Below are 20,906 nucleotides of genomic sequence, written 5' to 3' on the forward strand. Positions count from 1 at the left end.
GATGTTTAAGGTTATTGTTTAACATTCCAAAACATTCATGAGATTTCATTAAATCAGAGTTCTGTTTGAGAAAGATGACACTGAAATGATCAGAAGAACTGAGGGAATTGTTATTTATTTGATAGGTTCATGTATATTTTAAATGACTGACAATGAGGCAAATAAAGTCTGTTGGAGGAAAACCCTCTATCAACATTTTGTTTGGACTCATAAACAGAAACAAACTCATTCAGCAAACGTTTAACATAATTTGGCATTCATTTTAGCTTCATTCAGATTGAATAAAAGGGATGTTTCCTAGATGCCTCAATGATGCAGTTTACACATTTCACACTGTTTTATTACCTTCAAAATTCAAGTTCTATATCAAACTTGGCACTGACAGTACTAATATGGGCATGCTTAAAAACCAAACATTGACACCTCACATCAGTTCAAGTCTTTGTTCAACATGATAAAACCCAAACTTAATAGAATTGTGTCAATGTACAGTATTTTAACTCATACAACCAATTTGGCAACCATAGAACCTTCCAGAGTTGTCAGATGACGTGAACGCTCATAAGTCCTTAACATGGGACGATCCTTCCCACCCATCCATCACAACACCAATGCTTTGAGCTAAATGCTAATGTCAGCAAGTTAACATGCTTACAATGACAATGTTAACCTGCTGATGTGTAGCAAGTATAATGTTTACAATTTTCAACATCTTAGTTTAGCGTTTTACCACATTTGCTAATCAGAACTAAATAGAAATTGCAGCTGAGGCTGATGCAAATGTCATCAGTTATTACTATTTATCCTGAAGAGACATGAACGTGTGAACCAAATGGCAAACCATCAAATAGTTGTAGAGAGACATTTCACTAAAAATCACAAATTTGAACCTGATGGTCGTGCTAGAGGAAAACTAAAGGGATCAGACCAGAGTCAGTAAGGGAGCAAGGATGTCTGTAAAAAATGCCACAGCAATCCATCCAATAGTTTATGAGATATTTGAATCTGGCCAAAGTTGTGGACTAACTGCCCAACTGGAGTCATGTTGTTAGCAACATGACTTAAAATATGTTTTTTTCCCCTTGCATTTAGTTTTGGGTTGCAGCATTGCATATTGCCAGTCCAAAATTTTGAGGTGCACGTATCAGACAATAACCCAACTATCTACCTCACTAGGGCCACCATGTCTCATTATAGTAGAATGGATTTATTTGCATGGCATGTGTAGTCAGTATATACACTATCTGTTATATTACATTTTATACATTTTAAAATGTCACATGCATTGATCAATGTGCTGTATATTGTACACAGTGTTTCAACTTAAAAACACAATCTGTAGTTTTGACAAACAGAATATTTGGGGAGTAACAGCACGGAGTCCGTAATAATAACAAAACCCTCGGAGAACACACCACAGACGCAATCACAGTTATGGATCTCAGTGTTTTACATGCATGGATTTTACTGCATAAACATCTCTGTGTTTTGTCACTGATGGTGGGCAAATGTTCATCTCAGAGCTCAAACAGTGAGGGGAAAATAGGAACAGCTTATTTGTGGTTTTGCAAAAACATCTGCAGTGCTACTACATCATGTGAAATTCTTTGTAAACAGAGGCGATCCAAGCGCATACCACAGTCCTCAACACATACAGTATCTGCTTTATGTCATGCCACAATAACAGAAAATACTTTAATGCAAAAGGGGAGAAAATCCAAAGAAAACTATCTGATATTTTGAGAAGCCGTGTCTGCATTTTTTAACCTCCCATCACATCTTTTGATGATTTTACAAAAGTCAACACTACAAATAAAAACCTCCACGCGTCACCTGCTGATAATAAGCAGTGTTTAAAAGGTATTTCCCATTAAGAAAACCTATGATCGATGTTTAACTGCATTCAACAAACTATTTTATCCAGGGATATCTATTTAATCCTTCATGTAGGATCCAGCTGTGAAGCGATGGTGTGAAGATTAGAAGCTTATCCAATTATACGTGTGCTAAGACCGGCTGAGCCAATCAGGCACATCTAAAGGGCACGGCCACACTGAAGTGCTGCCAGGCCGCCCACAGATCAGCAGAGTCTCATAGAAAAGTGAGAGGCCTAAACATGGGGACACCACTGTTTATAATGGGGGGCTGCTGTTTTTTTTTACAAACTAATATTTAATTAGTGTGCTGTTTCTCAAATTGGTTTTGAACAGGAGTATTAGAGGAGAGGAAAGCTTAGATAATTCAAGCGTGAATAATATCGTTGCTGCTCACAGAGACCCCACACTGTGTCTTTAAGCCTTCACATTGTTCTCATACAGACTTTTAATAGGGAGAAAAAAGGTAGATCCAATAGGTGCAGATTAAAAGTTTCTAATGAGGAGTGGAGAGATTTCAATGTTTTTTTGTTTTTTTTTTATCAAATACTAAATTGTCTTCAGTAATATTGTTTGATAAAAGTTGTTTTGGAGTTTCAAGATTTAATGAAACTCAACTTTCCAAACAACACACTAAACTGAAAGGGTTCTTGTGTTGATGCTTTCATATTTTCACTCCAGCAAAGAAGAAATAGACTCAGTGGTCATTGAAACATCCTGTAATTCAAGGCAATAACTGTGCTGGACTAACTCTGACGTGTTAGCATCGCCAATTACAATAATTTAACTGGTGTCATTCATAGTTAGAGGATCAGCTGTACCAGAGCCTACCACATAATGATTCTGGGCCACCTCTGTGATTTTCACTCATGGATCCTACACTGAACTCCAACTAACATTTGCAGCAAAGAAGTTTCTATGAGCGGTGGTATTCTGCCATCATTCTCTTCTAAATGCTGCCCTCTGCAGGGCAAAAGTGCTCTGAACCTGTGGGTTGGAACAATGAACTCTTGAATTGATGTGAATAAAAGGGAACAGTGTTTTTTGGTCATGCTTCCTACTCAAAGATTAATGTTGCATACATGGAGCTCTGAATGGCATTTTGAAATGTGGTTTTGTGTCTTTCATGTTTGTCATAATTCACCCAGCAAAGATGCCACCCTGGAGGTCAACCGCAGAGTGTAACTAAAGACTCTTTCATCAAAGGTGCCACAGGTCATTTATGTCTAAAAGAGAATTATGACTATTTTTTCCTCATTTGTCACCACAGTAAAGTTCGACATACACGGTCATGAATGCGCCTCCACCCACACAGCTGGGTGGTCTGCAAAGCTGAATGTGACCCCAATAAAGACCTTTGTGCCGAGTGGCTCGGAACAACGCCTGCTCTGGCATGAACCTCACTTTTGTTGAGGTGTCAAGGGGCACTGATTCACGACACATTATGCAAAACACAAAGGAACAAATAGACGGCCTGTTTTCTATTGAAATGTATCCCAAAGCCATCAGTTGACTTTTATCGTGTCTAATGAAACGTCACTTTATTGTGGATCTTTTTGTTCTGGAATGAAGATGGAAATTTTCTTTGGCTTTTGTGTTGTCAGTTTAAATTAGTATAAATGACACGATAAACAATCAAGACCTGAATATGTCCAATTGTTTCTTTTTAAGAACATTCAAATTCAAGTCATCTGATGTCAATTACAAGTTGCATCAGTCTTTTTGTATTGCACATCTCACTAAATTTGATTTAAAACTCCATTTATTCATTTGATTTATTTGCTGTCATCAAGTCGAGCTTGGGCTGTACGGGAGATTTTGGTTTGTTTTCCTAATAAAAAAGCAACTAAAGAGAACACAGTAACACAGAGCTGACCTGCCCAGTAATGTAGAGAGCTCTGAGTATCATGGTCTTATACCGTACATAAACGCCTGAGTCATTAAGACAATGTCACTTTCCCTGTTGTAGGAATTAATATTATCCTAATCATATGACATAAAGGATCCCTGTGTGTGGTGACTTGTAGGCCTGTTGAAAGAGGGGCTGCCAAAACCCAACCAAATGTGAACTATTAAACAATCCACCATACTGTCTATATCCATATCACAACATAGATCACATCATGTTCATTCACATCACATGATGAATACCTGAGAATGTATATACCCTCGACAGGTTGCCGGTACATGTATATACCAGGATATATATGTGAATTAATATAGCAAGATTTAATAGATAAGATCTGAACATTGCATTTACAGATAGAGCAGGCTAGACCTCTTTCACAGTAGGAAAAAGCACAGGTGTTACTAATAACATTAACGATGAGTCTGTTGTACCAGTAAGTCATGACAGTGTGAGAGTGAACCAGCATGCATAATGCCAGGAACCCTGAAACTACAGCAGCTAAATGGAATTCAGCCATCATTAATTTTATTATATACACCTGTACTTTACATTTATTGGCATGACAAAATGTCAAATTAGGCTAATTAAAAACAGGTACTGATGTTCAATCAGCACTGAAACGAGAACGCAAGCTGGTGAGAAAAAGTACAAATACAACTATCTGTGTTAATTCAGAGTAAATTTAGACATGCTGTTCAACTAAAATGCAAAATTTGAAATAAAATGCAGCATGTGTCTCTGATTGTTGGCAACTTTATAGGTGCTTTAAAACTTATGTCAGACTAGGAGCTGACAGATGTTTCTTTTCCCCCACATTATAACTTCTACTGCAACCTACAACTATTGGTTATAGCTTAAAAACACCACCAGTTGTATAATATCTATGGTTGTGACATTCCCATCCCACAATTCATACAAGAACAAGTAAATAAATGTTTGGAGAAAAAAAGGCATTTATGTTTTGTCTGCTCTCTTATCCTGTTAACTGTTTTGCGACCCTTCAGATTTATCTTGTGTAGTCTCTGTAGAGTTCATGACCCGTGGTTTGGGAGCCAGTGCTTTAGTTTATCACACCAGAGATGATGTCAGAAAGATGAAAGAAGACTTTGTGTTGCAAATGAAAGCATTATTTTTGAGGTGAAATAGACGCCTGCAAGTTGAAATTAACATAAATCACTTAAAGCTATTGAATATTCAAAGATGCACATTCATTAACATGCCATGAAGTTACTATAAATAGAGCATAGCCTGTATATCAGTCAGCTAAAACTATCAGGCTGGTTAACATTATTTCTAGTTCACTGTGCATCTCTGAGGCTGTATCTGATGAACTAATGCAGGGATCATGTGATGTGAGGAAATATCTTTACTTATACAGACAGTACCAGTCAAAAGTTCAAGTGAATGGGAAAGTGTGTTCAAAGTTTTGACTGGCTCGGTGCACATACCAGTGGCTCAGTGTACTGAGTCATTGGTAATATGAACATGCTGTTCAGGCTTGATGTTTTCTCACTAAAATATTATGTGACAGACAGTGAAATCAATACTTTCTGGAAGCACCTATAGCAGTGAGATTTGTTTGGATTACCTTGCTTTCATCTTCGCAGATTAGCTCAAATTCAGCCAACTTGGACAGTGCGCACCAGAGCAGCTATCATCATCATCCAATCATTTCTTTTTTTAATGGAATTCAACACCAGGTTTTAGTTGTACTGCTCAGAGACTCTTACAGTCTTGCTCTGAAGGCACTCTAGTGTTGATTTTATGTGTGTTTATAGGGTCACTGACCTGTAAAGTGTTGAAGTGGGTATGAAAAGCTCTGCATGGAAAGTGGAAAAACCCTGATTTGACACCACTGGCTGACTGTGATTAGGGGGCCAATGTGACTGTGAATTTCTACCAATAGTCTATATCGATAGTTTACAGTATCTATAGTTTTATCCATATGAACAGTAGGCCTATGTATGGTGTTAATAGAAAACTAAATTCTCTTTTTGGAATGATCCCTGATGAGAAAGTAGATGTTTCTGTGATGATCTTGAAGCTACAAAGATGAGACGAATCAGGAGTTCTTTCTTAATGCACATTTAATGCAGGCCCGGATTATCAGACAGCATGCAGGATAGATACAAATGTGATGATACTTAATGATCGAGAGTGAACAGCATATATAGTCTGGCTGGCATGTCAGGTATTTCCCAAGAAGTAACCTAAACTGAATATGATCTAGACACATGGGGCCCTGCCAAGTATTCATATCCAGTGTGTTGGTATTTTGTGTGTACCAAATGTGGCATGAACAGGCATGAAAATCATACTAACAGACAGATAGTGTGAATTGTATTTTTATAGGGACAGCTCAGGTGCAGGAGCAGGTGCATGGTTAATGTACCAGGTGGTTGTAGGTGGTCGACTGATTCAGCAGAAATCTAAACCCCCACCCCACTTCACCTGCACAGACTGAGAGACAGAGACAACAGCCAGCCAGAACAATGTGGCCCATCACTTATCAAGGACGCTCATGTACTGTGACTGTAAACACAAGTATCAACTTCTTGTCAGTGTGATCATCACCATAATCTATTTGCTGTTTTGTCCCTTAAAATAGTGGACGCTGTCAAATTTATAACTCACCACTAGAGGGAGCCTTAATACAATTCATTTAAAGTTTCAGCCTTTCCACTATAGTACTGTATGTTCTCTATATATGACAGTTTATGTGTATTATTTTAAATTAGAAAAGCAACATTTCTTAAATAATAGAAGCAATAGAGTTACATGTTGTTAGTTAGTTGTTATTAGTGTTTTAATTTTTTTAAATTTTGTATTCAAGAGTGACATTCTCTGATAAATAGAAACATTAATGATTGAAAGCTTCAGTCCAATAAGGGCATGACTCTCAACATCTGGCTTTTTACAGTTCATCATTCACTTCTTCATTCTTAGTAGATCATGTTAATAATTACAACTTCCTGAAAAGAAAAGAAAAAAATCTCTATTTAAATGTGCACACAGACAGCCGGCACCTGTCTTTCTAAATAATGGGAGATTCATGTGTTTACTTCTGGAACAGGACAGAGAAAGCTTCCAGTTGGAGATTGACAGCTGTTGCCACCACCTGAGATAGCAGGAGAATAATGAGGGAGGGGAGGAGAGATAGAGCTACAAGGGGATTTTAACACACACAAAAAAATTAATATTCATGATTAGACTGTGCATTGGCTGGGTTCCTTGCTGCATGTGTGGGTCTAGTCTGCTGCTTTAACTGATAACAGTTCAGATAGTGTGAAAATAGGACTGGTTGTGGATGAAATAGGCCATGAATAGAAATAGAACTGTAGCCTTGGCTCCAAAGTCTCTGCAGAGACTTGCTGTTTCAGTTGCCTCATGTGTGCTGTGGAGACGGTGGCCGTCTATACTCTGTCCAGGTGCGTGTGCGTTTCTCCTGCTCGTGTGTGGGAGATCCTGCCCAGCACTCAAAAAGCTCCTGGAGTCCACAAGAAAGCATAAGTCCTCTGCCAACTGCATTAAAATTAAAGGCATTGACAAGGAATGTGTTACTGCCAGCTCAGATGGGGCCTGCATAATCTGGGACCCGGTGGAATCCAGAACTCGCCCACTCAACCCCTTCTGTTTCTTTTCTGCTGAAACGGAGTCACATCACAGGAACGCTTCAATCAACTGAGTTCTAATGAAGGCGATGGTGTTGTTAAACCTTGGGAAACTTTTGTAGAACATCGTATTTAGTGAGGGCTGTAAAACTACACAGAGCGGTATTGATTTCTCTCCTGGGGGCATGCTGTTTCCTCACTCTTGTCTGTCTATGTAGGCATTTTGTGAGGAGTCAGATGGAGCTGGATAACACGGATCAGCAATGTCCACAACACCTCCCAAATGTAAAGCAGGCCATTATTAGTGTAGGAAACAGAGAGCTGGGGCTGCAACTTTTCATTGTCAGTATGGATTAGTCAGTTCTTTTCCTCCATGAATTGATTTGTCTATAAAAGTGTTAAAAGTCTTGTTTTGTCCAACATACATTCCAAAACCTAACAATATTCAGTTTACTATCTACAGTATGTATGATAAAGAAAAGCATGTGAGAAGCTGGATCCAGCAATTATTTGGCACTTAAAAAAGATGACTAACATGATTATAGTTGTTGATTAACTGCCTTGACAATCAATAATCAACTAATCACTGCAGATCTACAGAGATCTGTTAAAAACCTTCGCTGTCTTTAAAAAGCAGCAAATAAATGCTTCAGCTTTCATTGTGCTGCACTACACGTATCTTTTTTAAGAGGTCGTAAATATGCAAAACCTACAAAACAGTGTGATGTGTGCACTGTACGTTCTTGCCCCTGGACATATTTTACTGTAGAAGGGCAGTCGCAGCATGGCTAACAGTGATAGTGCATTGTTCTTTCAGCTAAGGGAGTGTTTGTTCCCGGAGCGGATGGCATATATGACTCAGGCGACCAGATGGTCTCTGTTGCTGCTTCATCTTTTGGGATGACATTTCCCTCTTTGCAGGGAACAGCGTCACGGGCAAATTACCTCTCTCTCCTTTTACAGGCGCAGGGTTACTTTAACTGTTAGGCCACAATGCTGCAACACTGATTTAATTGTGTGTGTGTGTGTGTGTATATAATAATAATAATAATACAATAAAAAAAACACTTCAGCACTCTAAAAGAAACACACCTTGCTGCCTCTTTGTATTATCATAACTTAGAGATAGGACCACATTAATGTTCAAAGCACTGCACGTTGTATGAGAAGCACATCAAAGACAATAAAATATAGGCCACATAAACATAGAGGGGGGGCAATAAAATCCACTTAACTGCATTTCTTTACTATACATCATCTTCTCTTTTCATAGTGAGGCAAATACACATTATATGGATTTAAATTTCAGTGTTAACTATGTGAGAAATCAACTTTGCAAGAGAGAAATTCAAAAAAGTACCTGTCTTGTGAAAGATATATGAAGAATCACTCTAAAAATAACAATAGAGATTGGAGGCCAAAAGAAGGAGACAACTGCCAGACACTGAGGTGATTGTTGCTCAGCCACAAACTCTCACAAACATGCACGGCGCTGTATGATAGAGGATAACAGCTAAGAGGTGCCCCTGGGTCACGACTGCAAAAGTTTAAAAGTTGTATCCTTCATGGATGCTGGTCTTTTGGAGGAGAAGGATGAAAATACTCCAGTCTGTGCCTTTTTAATCACACTGTCTTGTTCCTATAGGCAAGAGAGCCAATGTAACAGATGTTAGGGGAGTACAAAGTTGAACCTGTAGCCTTGGATTTGGTCTGGGGTCATTGTGTCAGAGAGGTCAGTGCACTTTACCTCTGCAGTGTTGATTCACGTGCACAGGTGACATGTTTGGCTCATGGCGTGCTACAGAGAGGGGTTGTTATTTGCCTTCTTCTGTGTGTGATATCAGAGTGTTGGGGAAAAGAGTTGGAGTTCTGTTTTAGCTTTCATCTTCAAGCATGACATGAGTGCACTTGAGTTTATTCTCTCTTGAAATTGAGCCTGCTGCTTCCCTAACAACAACAACAGGTCCTCCACACACTATCAGCGTCACCACTCTGAGGAGAAGCAGAGTAGGAGGCAACTCTTGGCTCACTCCTCAGGTTGCATTAGCAGTGAGGGGGAGAGGAGTCAACCGTAAAACTTTTACTCACCACTGCAATAAATCTGCAGTTTTAAGTGTTTGTAAGACAGCCCTGTCTGATTAAACATATCTATGTAGTGAGCAAATGAGATAAGCGGAGCCGATCTTGTATACTTCACAGCTCAGGAATGAAGGTAACAATCCAGGACACTGTAACCTGTGATATATGCTTTCCATGGCTTAGTTAATGAATCTCCTCTGTTGGCTCTGTCGGCTACACAAAATTGGCTTTCTTGCCCTTTTCATTCTTGAATTGGTCAAAATTGGCACTGAGCACATAGAGCAGGAAAGTGCCTGAAAGAAGTCTTTCATATAAATACTCCAGGTAGCCGGTGTCTCCTCACAGTGAGAAACCACTTCTGTCAAAAAAAACCCATAATAGACAGTAGCCTATAAAGGATTTGTAAGATTTCTGAAGGCACCAAAGGGTGAAGGGATTTCCTCACAAAAGAGGCATTGATGGAGGATGCAAGCAAAGCAGGAAATCAATTATATAAATATTCAATTATAAGTCTAATAAGTCTAACAGGCTATTAAATATTATATAGCCCACTGTATGAAACATGAGCTGCTTGTGCTTTTTGACTTCCATCATTAAGTAATCAGCACCAAACTTGTGCCTATATTTATGACCTACAATGAATGATATATTTAGAGTTTATACAAGCCTAATTTATTCCACTCACTGATGTGTGGAAAGTTGTCAGTGCCAACTACATGGATCCAGACTGTACCCTGCTCTCTTATCTCCCACATGTGCTAGAATGTGGGAGGAGGCAGCCACACAATCACAAGCCTTTTTTTTCCAGGGCGAACTTAGGAGCGATGGGAGGGGAGCGCTCAGTGCTGCAGCTGGACGGTCGGGCGGCTCGTGTTGCGCCGGGGCATGACGAGATGCTGCCTGTGACAGCGGTGTCGGAGTAATAATGAACGCCTTCAGTAAGTGCTGGGATGGATGAGGAAGGTTTGCTGTCAGCGCAGGGTGGAACAACAGTGTGCCGTTGTGCCTCCTGGCTCCGCGATGGTGTCACCTCTGGGCGCTTTTCCCTCTGCTATCCGGACAGGGGACACTGGCGGAGAAGTGGCACACCGGCGTCGGAATTTACGCAATTATCAGTCTCAGAATAGACAGGCGAGGGAGTAAGAGGAGGCTGTCATGGAGAGACAGAGCAGAGTCAAGGAAGAAATGCCGACATCGAAGGAGGAGAAGCGCAAAGAGAAGAAGCCGAAATCTGGGAAGCTTTTCCGAAAGAAATCGTTGAAGTCTGTGGGGAGTTTTATGAACAGAATCATTAAAACTTTGGGCACTTTCACCCACTTTGGAGACGCTGACGCGCAGGACGCAGAGGACGACGATGGGGGGTTTCGGAATGGCGCACCTTGCACCCTCAGCGCCAGCTCAGGAATTATCAAAGAGGATGTACAGGTGGCGTGGGATCGGGTGGCGAAAACCACGCAGAGCACGTCTTCATCTCTGTGCACCGGCAGAGAGAAACTACTTTACCAATACGGAGACAAAATCCCAGGTGTTCTTGGGTTGAAAAACCACGGGAACACGTGTTTCATGAACGCAGTGGTCCAGTGTTTGAGCAACACAGACCTGCTCGCGGAGTACCTGGGGCTGGAGCGGTACAAGCTGGACCTGATTGAGACCAGAATAAACGGGCTGCTGAAAAGTGATGAGATGAGGTTTGCCAAGGGAGAAGTCACTGAGAAGTTGGCATCACTTGTCAGGGCTATGTGGACTCTGGAGTACACCCCGCAGCTGTCTGTGGACTTCAAGGTACGCAGAATTCACTCAGAGTCCCAAAAAACACAGACTGCAGGTGAATATGAGCTCAGGATGGGTGCACATTGTAGAAAACGGTTAGTTCAGTGAGAGGTAAGGGCAGGTCTGTCTTAAAACAACAGTCTGGTACCCAAAATGAACATTGAAACATGCCACTCATCATTCCTCCTATTCATACTGACCATGAGGAGATCCCTTCATAATGCACTTACAATGGAAGTGATGGGAGCCAAAATCCACAGTCCTCCTCCTGTGCAAAAATGTATTAAAAAGTTGATCTGAATCTAATATGAAGCTTCAGCGTCCAAATAAGTCAAATCAAATCGATATCTTTCAACCTTACAGTCTTTTTAATGCCAAAGTCCCTCTTTTTGTTACTCTACTTTCACCACAGATCAGCAGGGAAACACTCTCTGAGAAAACACAAAGAGGGAATTTGATGCTAAAAAGACAAATGTGACAGACTGCTGAAGCCTCATATAAGCTTCACATTAACTTTTAAATACAGTTTTCACTCAAATTGACTGTGTGGACACTGTGGATTTTGGCTCCCATCGCTTACAATGAAAATACATTTGAATAGTTTTAATAGCCAGTGAACAGGAGCAGTGTTCATAAGAGCGCCTGGCTGTTGTTTTTAGACACACTTATAAAACTGTGAACACACCCTTTGACAACATCTACTCTTCCTTTATTAGTGCCTTGGTAATAAGAACAGTTTATGCTCAGGTGCAGAGTGCCAAATCACCTAATCGCATGTTATGCAGACAGCAGTGTGCCATAAACACCACTATGAAGTGTAGGGAGTAGCCTGAGTGTAACGCTCAGACAAAAGGAAGTGTCATGAGTCTTACATCATTGGTTATAATTGCCAACAGTACAGCAACCATTCTCTTACCACGGGCAATAACAAGTGTGCAGCCTTGTGACTTCAGTGTTTTCCCTGCCAGGTGATAATGAGTCTGTCGCTCGGTGTCACCGAAGCTCGAGCACCAGGGTCAAGTGCCGTGTTACAGTTTTTCCACCAGGTCACCACAAACGTTACAAGGCTGTAAAAACTAGAGCGATAAATAAATGGCATCATTGTAGCTGCCGTTGTGATGTGAAATATGTTAGAGATAATTTACTGGAGCACTTTCCACTTAAGAATCTTCCCTCCCTTGAGAATCAGGAGCTGTGACTATCAGGAGACCCTCAGGCTTTCCTCCTTTGCCCACGCTGAATATAGGGGAGGGGGGGAGCAACCATACTTTATCTGCCTGCAGCTCTTTGCTCTGGATTTCTCTGAGCCATAGTTCAAGGCAAGAAGTAGATAATATGGAACAGCGAACAAAGACACCCCACAATGAATCTATTCTTGGAAATGCTAATTACGCTGGAAGAAAAGGGTATAAGTATGGCGACAGGAATGTCTTGACCCCTACTGTAGAGATGTAAGGTCTACCTGAGAGCCAATTAAGTGTTGTCAGTTTTGCAGCATTAATATTAACATTAACGTCACTGACACAATCATTTTTAACATTTTTCCATCTTTTGTACTCTCCGATTACCTCTGCTACCCCTGTTAAAGTCAAATCTGTCAGCCAGAATTCCTACTGCCAATAAATCCCCCATTTACACACTTTCACTTCCCCTTTATCTCATGGGAATCTGATCAGACATTTTTGGGACAACAATCACAGGGAACAGCATGGAAACATCTCGCCAAGATTAAAAGACAGATTCAAAGAAAACAACTCCCCCCCCCGTATGTCATGTTTCCTGTGTGGAAGTACACACACCCACACAGACACTCACACACAACCACACACTGCAGTGCCTCTTGGCTGTGGTTTGTGACCATAGGAGGCCGAGAGTTCATGCAGCTTAGGCCTTCTGAAATTGCCTGTTGAGTAATACCACAGCTGCCTGGAGGGAGGCATTATAAAATAATCAGATAGTGCTAAGGTTTGTGTCTGAAAGGCAAAATTAGCTTCCAGTTGCGGGAACTCAAGACAGCGGAAATTATTTATTTATTTAACAATCCTCCAAAAATGATTTGTCTTAAATGTATCTATCAAGCAAATGTTTTTGTAAGTTATATCGTTGCAGGCCTCTGCAAGTCAGGTGTATAGCCAGAAGGGCACTGGGTAGGTTGCACGCACTTAAAAGGACTACAATAGTATCCATCTTCCCATCACATGAATTTTGATAAGAGCTGATAAAAGGGTAGGTGTTGAAAGGGATGTCTTTTTTCTGACAATTACCCTTTCAACGGGATGTACACTGCACTGCGCTTTTAAATGAATAATGCTGCTCATGTACACCACACCTGTGAATGTAGATATATCCTTGTTTGATCAAAAGACAAAGTTGTCCAAAGTTAATAAATCAGGAGTGGGCTCCTTACAGGTCAGTTGCCTGCAGAGTCCCGGTCAGGAGAAAAAAACACAACAAAAAAGTCCTGCTGATTGTCTGGCGCTGTGCCACATACCAGTACCACCTGGCCTGTAGTACAAGAGAGGTGAAAGGAGGAAAGCAGCTTTCATAAAGGTTCACTTAAGGATCGTTATGTTGCTTTTGATATCTGACAAGGTGTCCAAATATGTCTGTAGTTGTAGGGTTGAGTTTCTCCAACTTGCTCTGGGAGCACATGTGGGGCTTTTGATCTGGACAGTTCTCGTGCTGTTTCCGAATCCCGCCTTAGCAGGATGGTGTGTTTGCACAGAGGGGCCTGGACAGGGATAGGGCCCCGAAACTCAAACAGTTAATCAACAGACAATTTATCAGTTTCCATAACATGAGAGGCCTGAGAAAGAAGGGAGTTACAGTAAGCAAGCGAGATGACTGAACAGGAATGTCATCCTTCCTTCAGTGAATATTAATGGGCCTATTTAGGAAGCTAAATATGTTGTGATGACCTGATCTTGGCGACAGTGGGTTCTGCTTGCAGGTATGTGTCAATGTTTGTTGTCTCCATGGTGATTTTGAATGATTATCTACATTGGTGGTTACGGAGGTGTAGAGCACTGATTCCCAACTGGGGTACTTGTAATTGAGAGCACCTGGAAAAATAGTTATCAAGCTAGCAGAAAAGTCAAAACACTTAGTAATTAATAAATAATTGAAATAGTTAGCTTGCATTAAAAGTACTGGACAAATAATTGAAATAGTTGGCTTAAAGTTATGGTATGACAGTTAAGATAGTTGGCTAGAAGTAAAGAACAAACAGTTGGAATAGTTAGCTAAAAGTATTCAATAAACAGTTGAAATAGTTAGCTAAAAGTATTGAATAAAGAGTTGAAATAGTTAGCTAAAAGTAACGGATAAATTGTTTGAAATATATAACTAGATAACTAGTAGCGTACAAATGCAAACTTGACTAGCCTAAATACTGTCTGACTAAATTGTATGAACGAAATATACTACAATATCCACTTTCATATAATTCATAGTGTTAAAAAAAATCCAGTTAAAATCAATTCAAATGAACACTTTTGGACCGTGACAAGTGGTGATGATGCACTTTAGATAATCAGGCTGTGGGAGTTGTCTGACAGAAAGAGTGGGAACCACTGATTTAGAGGATAATTCTCTTGTAGTTAGATGGTTGAGTCAATATTAACCAGAAATAAACACACATTGCAGACTGGCCAACGGCCAATCTGCCAAAGAGAGCAATAAAAAACACACAACCTTTTCCACAACCTCAATTATGATGCTGAGACAATTGCCACCTTCAAAAGACTGATAGTAATTACTGTTATTACTCTGCTGTAATGACTAGCTGCACAACAGCTTTAGGTTAGTATATGCACATGGTTCTCTGTCTTAATATCATAGCATTTATGCAAAGCATCCCTGAATGTTAAGAACATCAAATTATAAATGTCTGCTGTATTACATTGAATCGTATCCAATTGGTCTTATTTCAAAACATTTGTAATGTTAAGTATCATAGTTTTTAAATTTGTCAATGAGGGGCCATATTATACAGTATATGATGTTAGTCATACAGGCTTATATAAACTGTGTGTGAAAATACAACCACAGCAGAGTTTACACATCCTTACCTTTGTTACATTTTTACACATTTTTTTGTTTAGGTTAACATGCTGTTAATAAGGTAATGGCACTCTAAAATGTTAGAGAGATCCACCAGGCATAGAAACTCATCATTATTCCATTCTTATATGGTTCTGTGAAAACTCTGACCAATCATATCATTTGGTCTGAAAGGGGGGGGGCATAGGAGGGAAGAGGGGTTGTTGCTGTTCAAGTTTTTTCAAAGTGCTGTGTGAAATGCAAGAAAGGTAAGAGTCTTTTTAAGGCTATGAATAACTTACTCTGAAATTCAGGGCAAACACAAGACCTCCCGCAATCAGAGGTGTGTCACCCATAAGACTGAGCAAAGATTAAAGTGCAGTGCACGTGAACTGCAAATTAATAATAATGATAACAGATTATTGGTCAACAGAAACACATAGCTGTCCAGTTTTATCGGCTAAAATCGGTAGCTGTGTATCGGTTAACATTTCACATTTTGTTATGATTTTATATGAAAATGAGTGTAAGATTCCTGTTTCACATGACAACTCTTACATCTTTTCAACTTTGAGATCTATGAGATAAAGGAAGCTTCACTTTCACTTTCATGACAAGATCAGAGGAGAAGATTAGGGAACCTTATCGCTCTGCCAAGACTCCACCCGCAGTTTTTCTCTGTTTATGAATTTTTATGTTCACTTTTTGCTCTTGTCACTTAACTACATCTCAGTAACTACTTTGAAGATGCATTCTTGGCTCCACGTCCAATAGGTTATAAATCTGGTCATACTGAACAGCTCTTGTTTAAAGTGATTTAAAGAGAAAATTGACTCTTTTTTTTAAAGGTCTGTTCCGTGCTTGTCATTCGAAGAACTACACACAATCACAGAGAGTAGCTGCACTGTAATATTCAGTTATATGCTTTGCTTTAGGACACTTAAAGGACCAGTGTGTAGAATTTAGTGACTTCTAATCGTGAGGTCACTCCCCTTGCCCTCCCCTTACAAGCATGTAAAACCCACAGTGGCCACAAAAAACACAAAAGACCCTCCCTAGAGCCAGTGTTTGGTTTGTCCATTCTGGGCTACTGTAGAAACATGGCAATACAACATATAATATAGAAGAGGACCTGCTCCTTATGTAGAAATAAGGGGCTGATTCTAAAGTAATGACAACACAACTATTCTTATTTTCATGGGATTATACACTAATTAAAGCATACTTATAAATACTTAATTTAATTTCTGACAAGTCTGTTCTGTTTGATGCTACTAAATTCTTCGCACTGCACCTTCAAGTGTTGGCTTTTAAAGGAGCAGACTGCATATTTTCTTTGCGAGGACTGAACCAGCAGCTCTTTAGTGACAGGCCTCTAACGGCATCATTAGACATCCTACATCACGTTATGGTTTAATGGCTGTAAAAGGCATATCACATATTAGTGGATTATGAAGCAATGATTACAGTCTGCTGTTCCCTCTACTATAATCTCTCATCACTGCTTGTGCTTCTCCAGGCTGCCAGCTGCGGTTCATGCTATTAATTTCTGCCTTAATTGAGTTGGGTGCCATTCACATCAAAAGTCACATTATACTGTATGTGAGTTTAAGTAGTCTTCAACCTACTTTTTAAGAAGAATGTTATTCACACCTAAAATGGCAATTCTTGTGAAGAAAAAGAGGCAATGATTTTAGACAGTAAAACTTGTTTTGAGCATTTTATAAAAAGTCTCAGACAAAGGCAGATCTAAATTCTGAAATGACTCGGCATCAGTTAAAGCGTGGGTAGGGTGAAGACGAAGGAAGTGTGAGGAATATTATTTCAAATTTGCAATTCTAGGATTCCTCTCATCAGCGATCTGTGGAGAAGGCTGGGGAAGAGCTGTCCATTCAGGAGCCTCAGTTGTACCAAGGAACACACCCAAGCTGTCAAAACCACTAAACAAATAACGTTTGAGATTCACATTTAGTGTGAGAGAACTCTGTAAAAAAAAAAAAAAATATTTTGCTTCTCCAGGTGGCCCACAACAGTTTTAATTCTAACAAACTGTCAGATTATAAAAGCCAATTAAACCACCAATGTTTTTGTTTTCTACTGAAGTGAAAGTACGGATTATGTGGATAGGATAAATGTAGATATGGATTGCAAAAGGTTTCTCTGTGAGGTGAACTATTCTTCTTGCTCAGAAAAACACCCATTATAATTATGTAGCTGTGCAGTTTCAACATGTGATTTTCCTCCCCTCTCTGTAGACTATAGTGTCCAAGTATGGATCCCAGTTCCGTGGTAATTCCCAACACGACGCCCTGGAGTTCCTCCTGTGGCTGCTGGACCGCGTCCATGAAGACGTCAGCCTCGCCTCTCACAACAACAACAACAAGACCAAACCTCCTGGAAAGGTAAAGCAGCGAGCAGGCTGTCGGTCCATGTAGCAGCAGCAGATGAGACGTGATATTTCAGGAAGCATGTCCCACTTATGATAACTTTTCATAATAAAGGTTCACAACGTGTGCTTAAGCGACGCATAGCTAGAACATGACTCATTATGATCAAATACACTAATTAATTCATAATATATCATGAACTCCTATGGCTTGATACATGGTGAAGTCGTTGTTCCTTCATTTAATTATATGGTGTTTAATGGAAGTTTTTACGAGAGCACTTAAGACATACATGAATTAATGTGGAATTTCAATACACATTTATTCATGTATCTATCATGTAAAAATCTCTTTGTTCATGCATTTACATATTGCATATTCCAATGTGCAAGACGATATGCTTTGAATGTAGGAATATTCAAAAATGCAAATGCTCAGTACACGTCAGCAGATGTTTTCAGATGTTTGTCCTCCAGCAGTTCATATCTCTAAGTTTGTGTTGTTTATTATCAAGCCAGCAAGTCTAATCTCACTGATAAGGATGTCCACAAGTTTCTTGATAATTCAGCAGACAGCTATATCATTGGCTCTCCAGGTCTCAAAATGTGTTGTGCAGTGCAGTTTTCCTACCACTGAAACCGGTGTGACAATCTAAGGTATGCAAACCTCGCTCTGTGTCTAATGCATTGCTTGTGAACAAGTGTGGCGATTCGGTGTTGGATTTTCTCGCAGTACGTCTCCTCTTCGAGGTGGGCCTGTGGGCGCGGTGCATTCTGATACTCCCTGAGTGGAACTTTGAACTGCTCTGCTGTGAGCCATTAACGCAGAACTTTCATGTTTTATTAAAAACGTGTTTTTACTTTTGAAATAGACATCCCCCTTTTTTTTTGTAGTTTTATCAGGGTGATAACCACTGGCATAATTTATGAGAAGTGCTACACTGTTGCTTGCTGTTGGTGACTCATTGCAAATAAATCTACTCAAACTCAGTGCCCCCTGTTTCCTGAGGCGCTTACGGCAATGATTTATTCTGTTGTTTCATCATTGTGGATCGAGAGATATTGAAATCAGCAAGTCTTATACTCCTAAGGCTACACATTGGATAATTTAAGCTATAACATGCCTTTTTCTCATGAGTACCGGTATGACCAACATGCAACCTTCACTTTTTGTTGTTTTCAGTTCTCTGGCTTTTGTATCACTTGAGTTCCTCTCTTTGACTGCTCTTGACTCTCAATCCTCTTTTAGCATGTGAGTGATAAAATGAGACAGATATGATAGAAATCTGTCTTTCTCAGGGTCCAGGCCTCTGTGTCAATGAAAATCTTTCTCCACCGAATTTCCAATATTTCTGTGGTTGATACAGAACACTCTGCTATCACATGAACAAACCTCCATCTCTTTGTGAGCTGAGATGCCCTTCAGTGAATGAGACTGAATGATAGAGTGAGGGAGGGTGAGTCTGGACTGTGTCTTTTGAGAGCACATGGGCATGCAGAGGACATGACAGGAGGCTAGGACTGGAGAGCCGCTGATAAGGTCTGTCATGATGAGTCTGCAGCACCCCGGGGAAAATATCGCAGCACCTTGTTAACACCTGCGGAGCCGGTGAGGTGTGGTGAATGTAAACCTGAGCAAAAAAAAAAGCTGACTTAATCCTGGAATCCGTTTTATGATGTTTCGGCAGCATGAACCATTTGATTGAAGGAGCGGAACGTTTGCTTGGGTTTTCTTTTTCTCAACATTTAACCTTCTTCCCAATTCGAAGTGGAGATTTTTACCTATCTAAACCCCAAAACACCATTTTTTTAAACTTCCTCAACATGTAAAGACCATTAAAAGTCTTTTTTATTGTTGTTTTACAATGGAGCTGACCTGTTTTACCTAATTTACTCCCATTCCCCAAGGATTGCTCAGATGACATGACCTTTCTATCCCGTATTCAGATTCATTGTCCCAGTTTCTAATCTAGCCAATACAAGATCTCCACTTTAACATTCATGACATCAACTGATGCCAGTGAAGCTAAATGTCCCATTTCTAAAATCCAAGCAATACCACTTTATTTTAGTGGAGGCGGGATGGAGGAAAGGTTGTTGGAATGTTAATGTGTTTGTTGCATATTTCAGATACAGATGATCAAACTACAGAGTGGTATAGGATGGAGTAGTGTTAACTAAGCAGGGACTGTGAGACCTGTATCCATGGCGACTTGATTGCCTATATTGCCTGGGTGGCAACATTCGTCAACAGCACTTTTGGCCCTCTGCCTAGAGTTGAGAATTCATTTCCAAAATCTTCCGTGTAGTGGAACACACTAAATCAAAAACGTTATTGGATCTTTGCAGACTAGCAACAACCAAAACATAAGATACTGTTTGAAAAAGCTAAGCAATAAGAGTAGTTACCTACAGTATGCCGGCTACATAAGTGAGATCAGGTAGCAGTTTATTTTATCCTGGCCAGCGGCTCTGTGGCTTTAGGGAGGCCACGTTGGTATTTGTGGTTCAGACTGAAATGTTTATAAGAGACTTCCTGAACACTTACAGGCTCAGGAAGAGCCCTGTACCCTCAAGACACTTAGATTCAAAATGAGGTCACTGCCCACCCCCCTCCTCTAATCATACACATATATTCATTACTATTACTTACTGAAGGAACTGGCGCGATTTCATTTCACTGTGATTATACCTTACACGTATATGATTACATGTTACAAATTGATTGATTGGATTGCCGTGAAATGTTGTACAGACATTCATGTTGCCCAGATGATGAATCCTAATGACTTTGGGGATTCCAACTTTGCATGTAGCACCACTACCAGGTCAACATTTTCATTTAACCTGTAAAAACTCTCAACGTCTAATGGATGGATTTAAACAGACATTCATGATTCCAAGGCACTGTTTGCTAATGACTTTGATGGTTCTCTGATTTGAACTATAGCACCACCATGAAGTTGATATTAGTATGTAATATTGGTGGGATTGCCCTGAAAATTGGAGACCGATATTCATTCCCCCTCAGGACAAATTGTAATTATTTAATAATATAAGTTTTACACATATCATCAAGTGCCATTATCACCTGAATATAAAATGAGTCAAATAAAACCACTCATTACATGTTTTAGCTGTAGTAATGCAGAATGCTAAACTATGAAGCAAAGCTCTCACATAATGGTCAGTCTATTCTAGAGTCAGATGAAATTGTTGAGAATAGACCGGTGAGA

General features: G+C 39.9%; 1 protein-coding gene across 2 annotated transcripts in view; it reads left to right on the forward strand.

The window, feature by feature from the left end:
* Positions 1 to 10,359: 10,359 nt before the first annotated feature.
* Positions 10,360 to 20,906, forward strand: part of usp43b (ubiquitin specific peptidase 43b) — a 64,213-nt gene continuing 53,666 nt past the window's right edge. For both annotated transcript variants that reach the window (XM_053338231.1, XM_053338230.1), the window contains exons 1-2: positions 10,360 to 11,255; positions 17,540 to 17,686. In XM_053338231.1, coding sequence (XP_053194206.1) covers positions 10,629 to 11,255; positions 17,540 to 17,686 — 774 coding nt within the window. In that variant the 5' untranslated portion in view covers positions 10,360 to 10,628. The remainder of the gene's footprint in view (positions 11,256 to 17,539; positions 17,687 to 20,906) is intronic.

The sequence above is a fragment of the Scomber japonicus genome, chromosome 18 (genome assembly GCF_027409825.1).
Source record: "Scomber japonicus isolate fScoJap1 chromosome 18, fScoJap1.pri, whole genome shotgun sequence".
In the NCBI taxonomy this organism is placed as follows: Eukaryota; Metazoa; Chordata; class Actinopteri; order Scombriformes; family Scombridae; genus Scomber; species Scomber japonicus.